The 12666-nt window shown below is 46.1% G+C and overlaps 1 protein-coding gene across 1 annotated transcript in view; it reads left to right on the top strand.

Moving 5' to 3' along the window:
* BMP6 (bone morphogenetic protein 6) overlaps window positions 1-12666 on the top strand; it is a 94605-nt gene that overhangs the window by 56584 nt on the left and 25355 nt on the right. Inside the window, exon 2 of the mRNA XM_059836064.1 lies at window positions 11198-11390. Within this exon, the coding sequence (XP_059692047.1) occupies window positions 11198-11390 (193 nt within the window). The remainder of the gene's footprint in view (window positions 1-11197; window positions 11391-12666) is intronic.

The raw sequence follows: 12666 nt of genomic DNA, 5'->3' as shown, positions 1-12666 counted from the left end.
GCCCAGAGCTCGTCTTCTCTAAACCAAGGTCCACGTGGTGCCAGGCTTACACCATGGCGCTTGCTAGGAGAAGGCTCTAGGGACATATTGGGTAGGCTTGCCTCCTTCTTCTGCTTTTCCACAGGCGTCTGCTCCTGGCGAGGGCAAGACAGGCGGCAGGGAGCTGCAGTTGGAGCAGGCATGTCCGGTCCCATGTAACGTGGCTCTCATGGAGGAATGCGAACTTGGGGCCGTGCAGGGCATGGAGCAAGGTCACTACCTGCCTTGGGGGGGACAAAACGTGGGGGGGGACAAAACGTGGTGGGGACAAAACGTGGTGGGGACAAAACATGACATAGGGCAAGTGTGGAAAGAGTGCTTTGCAAGGTGTTACTGCCTCGGAAAGAGGGACAGTTACCTCACATTGCTGTAATCGCTGTAAAATATTCTGGGATTTTTGTCTCTTGTTAAGTTTTCTTCAGTTTTCATGGTCGCAGCTCTTGAGCGCTTCCCAGATGTGTTAGGGTTGTGCAGTGAGAGCCCTAAGGGGCTTCACGGCCCGTCTGCCTTGGCTGGAGAAGGCTGTGGAAGTGGTGAGACTTTCCTTTTCCTTCTTCCATCCCTCTCTCCTTGTCCTTCACTCTCCTTCCTGGCCCTTTAATTTGTCCCTACGAGAAGAGTGCGCTGGAGAGCAGGGTTATGGACACCCTGCGGGCAGCCAGGCTCCTCGTTATCCGTGGGGGACGGAGGCCGTGTCTGCCTGCGCAGGTGATTCGGCAGAGTGGGAGATCAGGGCAGCCATTGCTGGGGCTCCTCGCGTCTCCATTAAAGAGGGTTTGCTTTGCCTTAGGTCTCCTCCAGTCCCACGGACCAAAGGTGACACCATGCAGGTGTTGGTCAGAGCTTTCTGAAAGAAGAGCTTCTGACAGACCCGTGCTGCTGGGACCACAGGCCTCCCCTGGGGCCCCTCGGGCGGGTGCCATGCCGCCTCTTGGGCCTCCTCGCGTGGTGGTGGCCTGCGCCTGCCGGGGGCTCTGCCGCCATCGCCCCTGTGAGGCCTCGTCATGTGCGAACGAGCAGGAATCGAAACAAGTCGCAGCTGCGGCACAAGCCCTCGGTGCGCTCTCCCTCACCTTGGGCCTGAGGGAGACTCTCCTCAGCCTTCAGGGAGTCCGGCAGGATGGCCAGGGCAGAAGGACAGGGAGAAAGGAGCGCTAAATAAGAAGGGTGGCAAGAGAAATAGCATGTTTAGCAAGGGTGCTCTGGTGTTTCTGCATAGCTCGATGTCTTCCAAGGCTCTGGCTCTTGGGGGCACAGGGGCTTGTCCTGATGCCACGGTGGTGCCCCACCCCAGAAGTGGTTGGGAGTCTCCCATCCCGGTGACATGTTGGAGCCGCTTCTTCCAGATCGGTGTGCCAAGCCGGCACACGGTAAACGGAGGCAGCAAGGGAGGGTTCGCTTCCAAACCACACTGCTCCTTAGAGAAATGCACACGACCAGGAATAATAATCTTTAAAATACTTCATGTTTCTTCAAACACTTCACGCATTTGCTCTCCTCAGTCTTCAGAGCTGTGGCATCTTCACGCCTCGACTCTCCCGGAGAGCGTTCGCTCTGTAGTCACATTGAACACTGGGGACTTGTGGCATCTCCAGACCATGATTTTAGTCTTTTTATCCCTGCTGTCACTTTCTGCCCTCCTTAGGTGCAGGGCTTCCTCCTTTCTTATGTCGTCTCTTTTCTCTGGCCAATATCAAGTCTGGTGTCCGTCGTGCTCTCTCACAGCTCCATTAAAGGGGGTTCCCCAAAGCCCATGCTCTGTGGCGGTCCTTTGGCTGGCTGCTGCTTGATGCAGTCATTTGAAATTGGAGCCCTGTGTAAAAATACTAAGTGTCGCAACAGCATTTCATGGTGTCCGCTGGAGTCACAAGTCACGTCAGCGATGCTGCCATTACAGTGTGGTGGTGTAGGCTTCGGAACAGCACGACAAGCTCTGAAGCACGGCTGATTTTTTCTGTGTATCGGTGTCTCGAGTGCTGGATTAAACCTTTTCAATAATTTTTAATACCTTAAGCACTCTGGGCAATATTTTTACAGGGAGTGATTGCGTTGTGTTCAGGAGATTTCTTTTTCAGCTGGGCTATTAAATGAAAAGCTGAAACCTGCCTGTGATGCTGAGTTGAGTGCTCAACAAAATGAGAGTGTAGAGCTTCACTTGCCGATGTTTTCACGTTGCCTGCTTTCCTACTTGCTGCTGGTTGATCACAGTCTTACTGATAAACATTAAAGCCTTCCCTGTGAAAAAAGCAGAGAGGGAAATGCCCATAAATTTTTGAAAAATTCCCACTTTGCACAACCTTGGTTTTGAAATTTAGCTCAAATGTGCAAGTGAATTGGTTTGGACTGCCTTAAATTCCTGTGGAAGGGTGGATAATTTTGAGAGATGATGCGAGATAAGCCAGACAACTGCTGCACCATTTAAAAAATCCTGAAAACGTTTCCAGACCCAGTTGGTGCTCCTGGGGCAGCTGTGCGCTTCCAGGGAGCTGCATGCGGATGGCTGTGCCAGCAGGAAATGCAGCGTGACCCGTGGCGAGCCTGGAGGGTGGGAAACGCCGTGAGCAGAAGATTTCCACGGGTGGTTCTAAGTGTCCCGGGCAGTTACTCTGTGGGTATGGATGCAGGAGCAAGCAAAGCCCAAGGGAGCAAATGGGAGCCGTAAGAGCATCCTCTTCCCTCCATGTGTGTAGCTGCTCAGTGCTTCGTATCGTGTGTCCCTGCCGCCAGGCTGACAGCATCACCTTCTTCCCCCAACGCTGGGTCTGTGTGCATGAAACCTGGCTGTGAAGTAGAAATGGTTTTTGGAAAGCATAATATTATTTTAATCATAAATTATTTGGAAACTCAATACAGAAATAGCTTCAGATCACTTCTTCCAGCGGGGTGTTTTTGCAGTCAGGGTCTTTATCAACTTCTCAGTGGGAACTGCATTAATATTGCCACAAAAATGCAGACAGTAGTCTCTTTGATAAAGCAATTTGGCATCTCTTAAGCAGAAAGATGTTTTGTTTTCCTAAGATACAACACTGTTTTCAGTGCAGGGAGCTGCCATATGTGCCAGCATATGGAAAGAAAATGCCAGTTTTATTAACATTTGCAGTTCGGAAGCCGTGGGGAGGGGACATAGGAGGCGGCTGTCTTTGCAGTTGCAAAGCGATCTCCGTTATTTCAAGGGGGACAGCACAGGAAGCCCAAAAGTGAGTGCCAGTGGTGGAGATGCCGGTGGCTTGCCTCCCAGGCCTAGCTCCTCCCCAGAGTGTTCTTTCAAGGGCTCTCCTCCTCCTCACCTTCGCTTTAGCTCTTCCCATCACGTGCCGGAGTGAGGTTGGTCCCCACTGCCGCCTGCCTGCCAGTGTAGAGTGGAAAAGCTTTACTGGCCATACAGTAGGCATCTTTGTGGATACTGTGAAAATACCTTTCAGTACTTTCTGGTGTCTCATGGGTATAATATATTTTGTTAGTGCATTATTTTGATTTTTAGACTGCCTTTGGTTCAGGAATCCTGAAAGGAAGCTGTTGTGCAACTGTTTTAATCTGATTTTACAAGCTGATTCCAGCTTGATTCCCAGCACAAAGAAACAAAGAAGAGCTCAGTTGTATTTTTTGTCCAAAAGTAAAAGGCCCTCCTCCTTTGAAGATCTTCTGTAGAGTGTTATGTTTAGGGAGTGATTTGCTATTGTTTAAATTTAATCCCCATAATTACATTGGGATTGGATTAACGATGGGTTATTTTTCTGAGTCATTCTTTTCTGGCGCTCACAGCTATCGAGCATAAAGCCAGGTCTTCATCGGATGTAAGCTGGCTTTGCTCCACTGAAGTTAGTGGAATAAATCCACTTTATATTGTGGTGGCCCAGATGTGATATTATAGCTGTTTCGAAGAAAGCACCCTTTTGGAGTTTGCTGGCCTTGAGTTGTCTTATTTTTAAGCTGTCTAGGCATTAACTTCTAATTGCATTATATTTATGGTAGCACAGGTAGCCGTTGTCTCTAGACCACCTCAACTGGGCCCAGAGGGATCAACAAAAAGTGCAATGCCAGATTCAACCATAAGTATCTGGACTTTTTTTCTGTTTAAAAACTGTTTTTTATTACCAAGAGTGCAAACGGGCAAAGTTCGTTTCTGATGTCCAGTGAGCTTTTACATGCTCTTATCTACGAGAACAAACCTTGGTCTGTTTGTTGGGGATGCTGTACTGCAAATCCAGGAGAGACGTCTGGGAGGCAGAGGGACTGCTCCTTTTTTGAAATTAGTTATTTTTGCTCATTCTGCTTTCCAGAAGGGGGCAAGGAGGGAGGGAGAGACCTGGCACGTAGGAGAGGGACAGTAGGGAACACGCTCGATGTCGGGGATGGATCCATCACCACGACTGGGGTGACGGAAAGAAGCAGTCTATTCTTAGAGACCCTGAGGGGCTGTGTAGAGTTGTTGCGATTGTGGAAGGTATTTGAAGTTGCTGGGCTGAGAGCAAGGTGGGAAGAATCTCCCCCACCCTTGCACGTGTTGGGCAGGGGAGGATTTGCTTTCAGACCTTTTATTTTAATGTCTCACCTGAGTTTCTTCTATTTTAAAGAATTTTCTTGCTCACTATTTGTGAAATGGCATGCTAATAAATCTTAGTTTGGAGAATGGGAAGGTTTTGCTTTCTTTTGGGTCCTTACTGTAAAGACAAAGTGGTCAGTCCTGTCTCTAAGCAGTAGTGGATTTAGGGTGTCACTGCAGTGGGTTAGACAGCACATCTCTTTAGCCTGGTATCCAGCTGACAGTGGCATGTAATATAAGCAAGTGTGAAAACCAGCACCGATCCTGTCCCTGATGCATCCTCACTACTTCCAGGAGCCATCTGGTTTTGCTGCTGGCCTGCTGTTACACCTGCAGGTCCACTCAGTACAACTTAACTCTTGTTTCCTTGAAAGAAGGTGTGAAGCCTTTTAGCCTTCTGTTCTTCCCTTTCTAAGACATTAAACTGGTACTTTGTACTCTTTGGGTTGTACTCTTTGCTCTTTTTTATGTCCTATTTAGGAAATTCTGCTTATTTTAGTAATAAAGGTCAGCTTTAATCTTTAATAGTGACACTGCTTCTACAGTTGTGATCGTCTGCCAGTGATGTGGGACTGTTTGGGAGACTTGGTGTCTTTTTTTAGATTGACCTGATAGATTTGGAAAATACAGACAAGACTTCAGGCATATCCTGGGCATCTTTTCAGAGTAAAAAGGATGTGCTGCAGGCCCATCCACATAAATCCCTGTGTCTGATGGTCTATCTAAGCACTTTTTGTGAAATAGGAGGCAAATTGTGAGACTCAAATGAAGACTGAGTCTTGCACTGAAGTTGGACATCCCTCAGCTTGGATGCACAAAAGGCTTGCATGCCTGAAAGCTTGTCTTCTGTCCTCCCCCACCGTGTTATCAGTTTGTCTTACAAAAGTACTACTAACTTCTATATTAAACCTGCCCTATACTTAGATTTTTACGGCCTTTTGCTTCTTTTTACAGCAACTGTGACCAAGGTTGAGGGTTTTTTTTTTATGCTTACATACATTTTGACCTGTGCAAACTATTGACAGCTATTAGTGAAGAAATTCTGGTGATGCAGCTGTAAGGTTGCAGCAGTAGATCAGTCATACATGTACATGGTCCTTTTATTAGAGGGGACTGTTGGAGCTGTGGTAATGCTTAAAGTATTTGAGGCCTAATCCACTGCTTCATTGCTCCAGATGTGATAAATGCTGTTGACTTAATGCAGAAATTGGTGACGTAAAACGGAGAAGTTGCCTCTGTGCTTATTATGTAGCTATGGTGGTGAAGAATCTCCTGTTAACAACTCCAGTTTTCAGAGGCTTTCTCATTTTATTAGGCAGTGGGTCATGTGTGAAGGCTGAGAAGAAATGAGTAGGAACGGCTTGTATTTGTACTCAAACTGAATTCATGAACGTTTGTGCAAAACTCACTTTGCAAAGCAAGCTATGAATACTGGTTGCTTTTGCTGGAGCGTGGTTGTAGTGGTCCTGCAAAACCAAGTCATCAGTGAACATCTTGGGGTGCAAAAGATTCTTCAGAAGTTTCAGCCTTGCTGGCGACAGGATGGATGCAGAATGTCCCATCCCAAATAATCGTATCTCATTCATTTATGACCCTACTCCTTCTTTGCCCCCTCCAAGGAGCCAGGTTGTTGTGGAAATTATAATTATCTATATAGACAATTTATCAAAAAAAAAAAATTTACTTTTGGAGCTCTAGGTTATGAGTATACGTGTTAGTATTTTTGGCTTTAGTTCCTAGAGTATGAGCTAGAGACTTTCTTAAGCTACCATTGAGATTCTTACCTGAGCACCTGACCTAAAACTTCTCTCAACAGCTGAGAACTGGAGAAAAACACCAAATATCCTGACACTTGGTGCTACTGTTCTGAGTGTAAATTGTGTTTACTCAGGAAAGACTGTTGTCCAGTTATTTCTGCATACAAGTTACTTTAGATCCAAAAAGAAATGCTAAAAATTCCTACGCACGAGGAAAGTTTATTTCCATGACTGTCATTACAGTTATGTTTCCTTTGGTCCAAGGTGTATGCAACACACTCACATGGAAGTAGGATGGTATAGTTACCAAAATAGATGCATTGTGTTAATTTCTTAATTAATCTTTTTTTGTGCAGTGCTTTTAAAGTAACAAGTATTGTAAGCAGTATGCTATTTTTAAACCAAGGACATTTTGTGCTGAAATTGGCTATTGCAACACTGAGTTAGAATTAGAATACACAAAATTCAAAACCACAGTAACCCTGATTTTGCCATTCTTGCCTTTTTAACTGCTCAACAATAGTGTTGTGTTTGTATAGCATTTAAAAATATTTGTTAAGGGGAATGTAAAGAGCTACTGGCAGGCTCCTCTGTTAACTGTTTGGGCGTGCTTAGCCACTCTGCTCAGAAATGAGCTGTAATGGAAACTCAGGGGCAAGTACTCCTGGTGTCCACAGCTCAGACTCTCCTTTGTGTTGTAAAGGAAGGAGCAGCCGAAGCCCCAGCCAGGATGGGGGCAGAGACCTGCGTGGCGGAGCAGACAGTCCCTTTGGCTCAGAGGACGCGTACCCATGATGTGCTAAAACCTCTCTGTTAGCCATCTCTTTCCCTAACTCGCCCTGGTATGTGCGTGCCTGGATCTGTAGTCTCCAAGGAGCTACTCTGGCAAATGAGTAATAATGTTCAGGATAATATAGTCTGACCATGAAGATGACTTTTATACGGCTATAGTTCTTGTCGTGACCCTACAATCCCTGGTTTTGCCTGGCTTGGTCCTGATGTTCTGGCCAGCACTGGGGAGAGGTTATGGGAGGCCAGCACCACTCAAGGCTCCTCGCTTTCAACCTGCCCTGGCTGTGAGCTGCCTGATTTTCCCTGCAGGGGCTTTACGAAGTGAGGACACGCACACGTCCATCTTCGGACGGAAATTAGCTTTGAATTTCACATGTCACTGATCAGACTGACCTGAACGAATTCATGTGGAAAAAAAGAAAAAATAATTGGAAAGCAGCTTGAGAAATGATTTTTTCCTTTTTGCTGTTGCCTTGCATTTTGGCATGTGCTGTCTGCATTTTGAATACGAGGTCATCTGATGCGTTGTAACGCGATAGCAATACAGACTGGGTAATCCTGGGAACCGACAGCTTGGATCTTGCCTGTCCAAATGTTACTGTTCTAAAACTTGACTTCTTTGTTAAAAATGAACAGTTTCCAGGGGGTAAAAAGCCCCCAGAGAAGAACTGTTGGCATTTTATATTTTTAAGCTGTCTTGCTGAATGAAAACAGTTGATTATTAACTTGATGGGGTGACAATGAGTATATAGAACTTAAATATCTCACCACTCCCACGAAGAAAAAAAAAACCCACCCTCCATTGTATCATGGGAAGATGCATAGCCAGAAAAACTTTCCAACTCGTTAAACTTTTATACTTGCTTCATACAAGCTTAATGTAGGCTTTTTTCCATCCTGTGATGTCGTAGGGATGCAACTGAGGAGGACACCATCAACTCAACAGTATTTCTTCCTGAACATGCCTTTCTTAGAACAGAAAAATCTATATTACTTAATCTGAAGGATTAAAAAAAGGTTTCCTTGTTTGTGTGTTTCAGGTTGTTTATTCTGCCAAGCCTGATAACAAAATCAGTCTGAATGTTTCCCCTGTAATCAGTTTAGTCAGCTTCTGTGATTGTGCGGGGTATTTGGGCAAGGACGGGGATAAAGGAAGAAAGTTTTAAAAAACAGGAAAATACTATTGTAAACATATCGGGCAAGTTATAAACTGGGAAAGGGTACTCGGAGTCAATGTCGTACCTGCAGCTACTTTTGACGCTCTGTGGTAGATGGTTTTGGTGGGGTTTTCTTCCTCTTGTGGCTTGCGTTTGACTTTTTAGAAGAGGGGTAGGAGAAAATACTGATTTAAAGGACTAGAGTCTGGCTATATCGCTTTTAAGCTGTGTATTTTGTAGTGGAGGCAAGGCTGCCGTAGCTGACTTGAGGTCAGAAAGGAACAACAAAAAGTGACGTTTGGGCTCATTTTGAGCCCCATGCCGGGTGGGATGACTTTGCGCTCTCCTTTGCACACTTAGGGAGGCCACACTGCATCTTGACATGGGGCCATAGCTGGCAGGAAGCATCAAATATTCCTTTACTGTTTCTCTCCAGTGTAATTTTAGTTTTGTGGCACCCTGATGGGGTTCTGCTGCTCATCCTGATTGTGTCCTTCCCCTTGCTCTTCCTGATCCTCCTTTATCATCCTCAGCCGTGAGCCCGGGGAAAAGCTGCCTCACTGCATCTCACCCACAGGTCAGTTCGTCCCTGCAAGGGTGCGGGAGGGTACGTGGGTTTCAGCTGGTTGTCGCACTCACAAGCAAGGACTTTGCAAGTTCTAAATCGGGAATCATTGCTTCATACGTGTGTCTCTCCAAACCTGTGGATTTAGACATTCACTCACCATTAATTACATCCTCTTGCCTTGTAGCAGCAAGTAAAAAGGCCAAGTTGGGCACGTCATTCTGCTGCAAGCAGCCGAACACGGTTACTTGCCGGTTGGATGCTTGCGAGTTTCTGAAAGTACGTGGCCACTCTGTTTTGGGAAGCGCGTCCTGCAGCGCTTGCGTCAGGATGGGGAGTAACCAGGCAGCTCAGGCCCCTTCTCAAAGGGCATACACACAAGTCATGCCAACCAGTCCAGCATTGCCAGAGTCATTCCCAATTAAAAGCTGGGGTGCGTGCTTCAAAGGGAAGCCCAGTTTGCCGATAACTGATGGCCAGCGAGGTAATTCCTAGGTGGCACTGGAAGTGAGCAGTACCATCGTTTGCCTTGGTGCAATCTCTGATGCAGATACTGGGTGTTACCACCTCCTTTCTGGAAGCCGTGAGGTCCGGACACCCACATTTGTCAGTCATTTGGCATCTAAACTGCTCAGACAGATGCAACGCGAGACTGCTAAAACTGTCAGCGGTGTCCGACTCTGACAGTGGTTTGCGAGTTTGCCTGGTTGCCCCGTGGCAGCACTTAACGCAGCATCTCCAAGTGCGGTGTCCCACAAAATGCTCGGCAGCAGTCATGCGGAGGTGAAAAGATTTCCAGGCGAGCTTCAAAGAGAAGGATGTGACTAACTGTCTCGCAGGGAGCCAGGATGTGGACCCAGCCAGATGAGGCAGCTCACATGAAAGGGCTGCCAAAGGAAAGGGAGAGGACACAGATGAAACTGGGAGTGGGGGATGAGGAGGAACAGGCAGTTGGGAAAGGTAGAGGGGAAAATCTCCGTGGGCTGTTTCCAGTGGCCAGGAGACGTATCTGCTCTCCGGGGAGCTAACCTGTGGGTAAAGCAATGAACCTCAAGCACATTGGCTGTCGTTCCTGGCTCTGCAGCGAGCCTCCGTTGCCTGTCCTTGGACCAGTCATTCTCCCGGTGACTCAGTATCCCAGCTGTAAAATGGGGATTGCTGCTTACCTCATGGGATGTTGTGAGGGTAGTCTCATGGACGCCTTTCCAGTTTGATGTATTAAGGGGGGGAGCAAGAAAAAGTGAGCACAAAGACAAATGTGAAAAGGGATCTGTACTTCCGTTGCTGCCTTCTCTGAATGTAATCATGTCCCTAATGATAATATAATGGTGACTTATTCATCATTGACATATACTCCTTCAGTTGCACTGGTGGGAACAGTTTTTTAGTTTTGTTTTTTTCCCCCCTCAGGGCTTTAAAGATGTAATTTTGTATGTTTGTATAATATGTTAATGTTTTAAGCAATTTCTAATAGAAAATTAGAAGAAATAATGAACAATAAATCAAAGTCAGAATAAACCAAGATGTAATCAAGTAATACAAGAGTGGGACTAGAAGTAGAGTTTGTAAAGGGGGCCTCAAACAGAGAAAATGCAAATCCTGAGGCCTGAAGAAGGAGGGGTTCTGGTTTGCGTCTGTTTTAAACTCTATACCCGATAGCGTACCTGAGGAGGGCTAAGGCTAGAAACCAAAAGGGGTCACTCCTTCTCAGCTCTCTCATTCTCAAATAAGCTTCTGCAAAAGGAAGGGGAGCTCTGGTTAACTTTAACCCTTGAAATAAATGTCATGTTCATCTTATCCTGCTCACAAGCCAGTCTGATGGCTAACGCACAAACCCGGGAGCCAGAAAACAGCAGTTTGTAGAATGGTTAGGGAATCGGTTGACCTGGTGCTAACATTTACTTCTGTCTGTGCCTTTATGTGGTAAAGCAAAATGGAGCTAATAGTCTCCTCTGTTGGAAGGGGGGTGTGAGGCTTAAGGAAATGCTGTGAAGAACATGGAGATCCGCAGGTGGAAAATGCTGGGGGCAGTCACAGCTTCAGAGTTTCACACAGGAGCAAAATGCACGGTCATATTTCACCTGTCAAAGCTGGCTTTTCTTTAAAAAATGGGGAAATCTCAAAGGCATTGGCTAGAGAAGGTGAACATTCATCTTTCCTGAGTACTGTATTTGAAAGGCTTTAGCTGCATAAGCTTTCCTGGCACTCGCCAAGGCTATCTTTGGAGAAAAAAGTAGGATTCTTGGTTTTTTCAAGGAACAGGTGGCAGCATGTGGAAACCTTTTGTTGTTAAATTTTAGTCACGGTTCCTTTTTTTCCTTTTCTTTCCTTTTCCTATCTGCAGTTGAGTATGACAAGGAGTTCACGCCTCACCAGCGGCACCACAAGGAGTTCAAGTTTAATTTGTCTCAGATTCCTGAGGGCGAGGCTGTCACAGCCGCTGAGTTTCGGATCTACAAGGACTGCGTTGTGGGGAGCTTTAAAAACCAAACTTTCCTTATCAGCATCTACCAAGTGCTACAGGAACATCAGAACAGGTACGCAAGAGGGGGCTCACTCTGTGCCACCAGCTGCTGTCCTGGGGAAGGCTGAGCTTGTGCATTCATGTTGAGAGGACTGCTAAATAAATACCGGTTTTGTTCACGTTACGGGATTATGTTCCTTGTGGGAAATGGGCACGGTAGAGTGCAAAATGGACCGCAGCCAGAGAAATTTCACGGTATTGTAGCCTAGGGTGTCACTTAGCTGCAACCTTCGTGTTGTCTTTAAATACACCAAGAATCTGATGTGAGGTCGTAGATTTTTTTAAACTAAAGCTATTATGCTGGCATTGCTCTTGTGTACTGAAAGACACATACCCCCTTTCAACTGAGTACTACCAGCATAAAAAGCATAGCCTGTTTGAAAAATACTGGTAATTAGTGCAGACTCGACCTGCACTCGGCTTACATTAAAGTAAATAAAGCAGAAGACAATTCAGCATGCTGTCCACAGGTACAAAATCACTCCTGGCCTTTCAGTGGCAATGACAGAGGCTGAATAGAAACTGTGAAACATAAATCCAAACAAGTGTAAATGGAGTGATTAATTTAAAAAGGGTAATGTTTCTGATGGGAGAATTGTGCAAGGCAAAAAGGTGGAAATACATGGTCAATTAAATGTCAGAGTAATCCTGTGGTACAAAAGTGTTTCATTACTTCTGCTGGAATGTGTCAGGACTGTTACTGTTCCTCTGCTGCAGGCAGAAAAAAAGAAATTGGAAACAGCAGTTTTTAAAAAATCTCCATTTCTTTCCTCTGTGAAGGCTTCCTGGGTGTTTTCCTTCCTGGTCCTTCTTTCTGCAGCCTTTCCCTTGATACCATTTGGAGGCACCCACCTTTGATGATTTGCTGTTGTGAGGGCAACATCAAATAGTTAATGGTTGGTCTGTGGGCAGTGTGGCCTCTGGTGAAGTGGAGAGAAATACTGGGATATGTAAGTGATGGGGAAGAAGGTGTTAGTTTTAAAAGGTCAGTGTTCCCTTTGCATTTTGAGTTGCGGGTTGCTGGAGTGCCTCCTGGGGTAATGTGCTTGCTGGTTAGGATGCTACGTCAATACCCACTCGAAGAGCTGATGGAAGTCCAGATGGTCATGCAGATTTCATAGATGTCAGCTGTATTGTGCATTTGTAGCCACACTGAATAAAAAATAGTGCGTGTTGGTCTGGTTTAGATTTCACAAGTAGAGATCCACCTCTGGAGCTGGAGGAAAACTTCTGCCAAGTGTCTGTGGAAGCGATTGATATGCTGCTCTGGGTCGGTCGCAAAAGCAGGG

Source organism: Gavia stellata, chromosome 3 (genome assembly GCF_030936135.1).
Source record: "Gavia stellata isolate bGavSte3 chromosome 3, bGavSte3.hap2, whole genome shotgun sequence".
NCBI lineage: Eukaryota > Metazoa > Chordata > Aves > Gaviiformes > Gaviidae > Gavia > Gavia stellata.
This window is presented reverse-complemented; position numbering and strand designations above follow the sequence as displayed.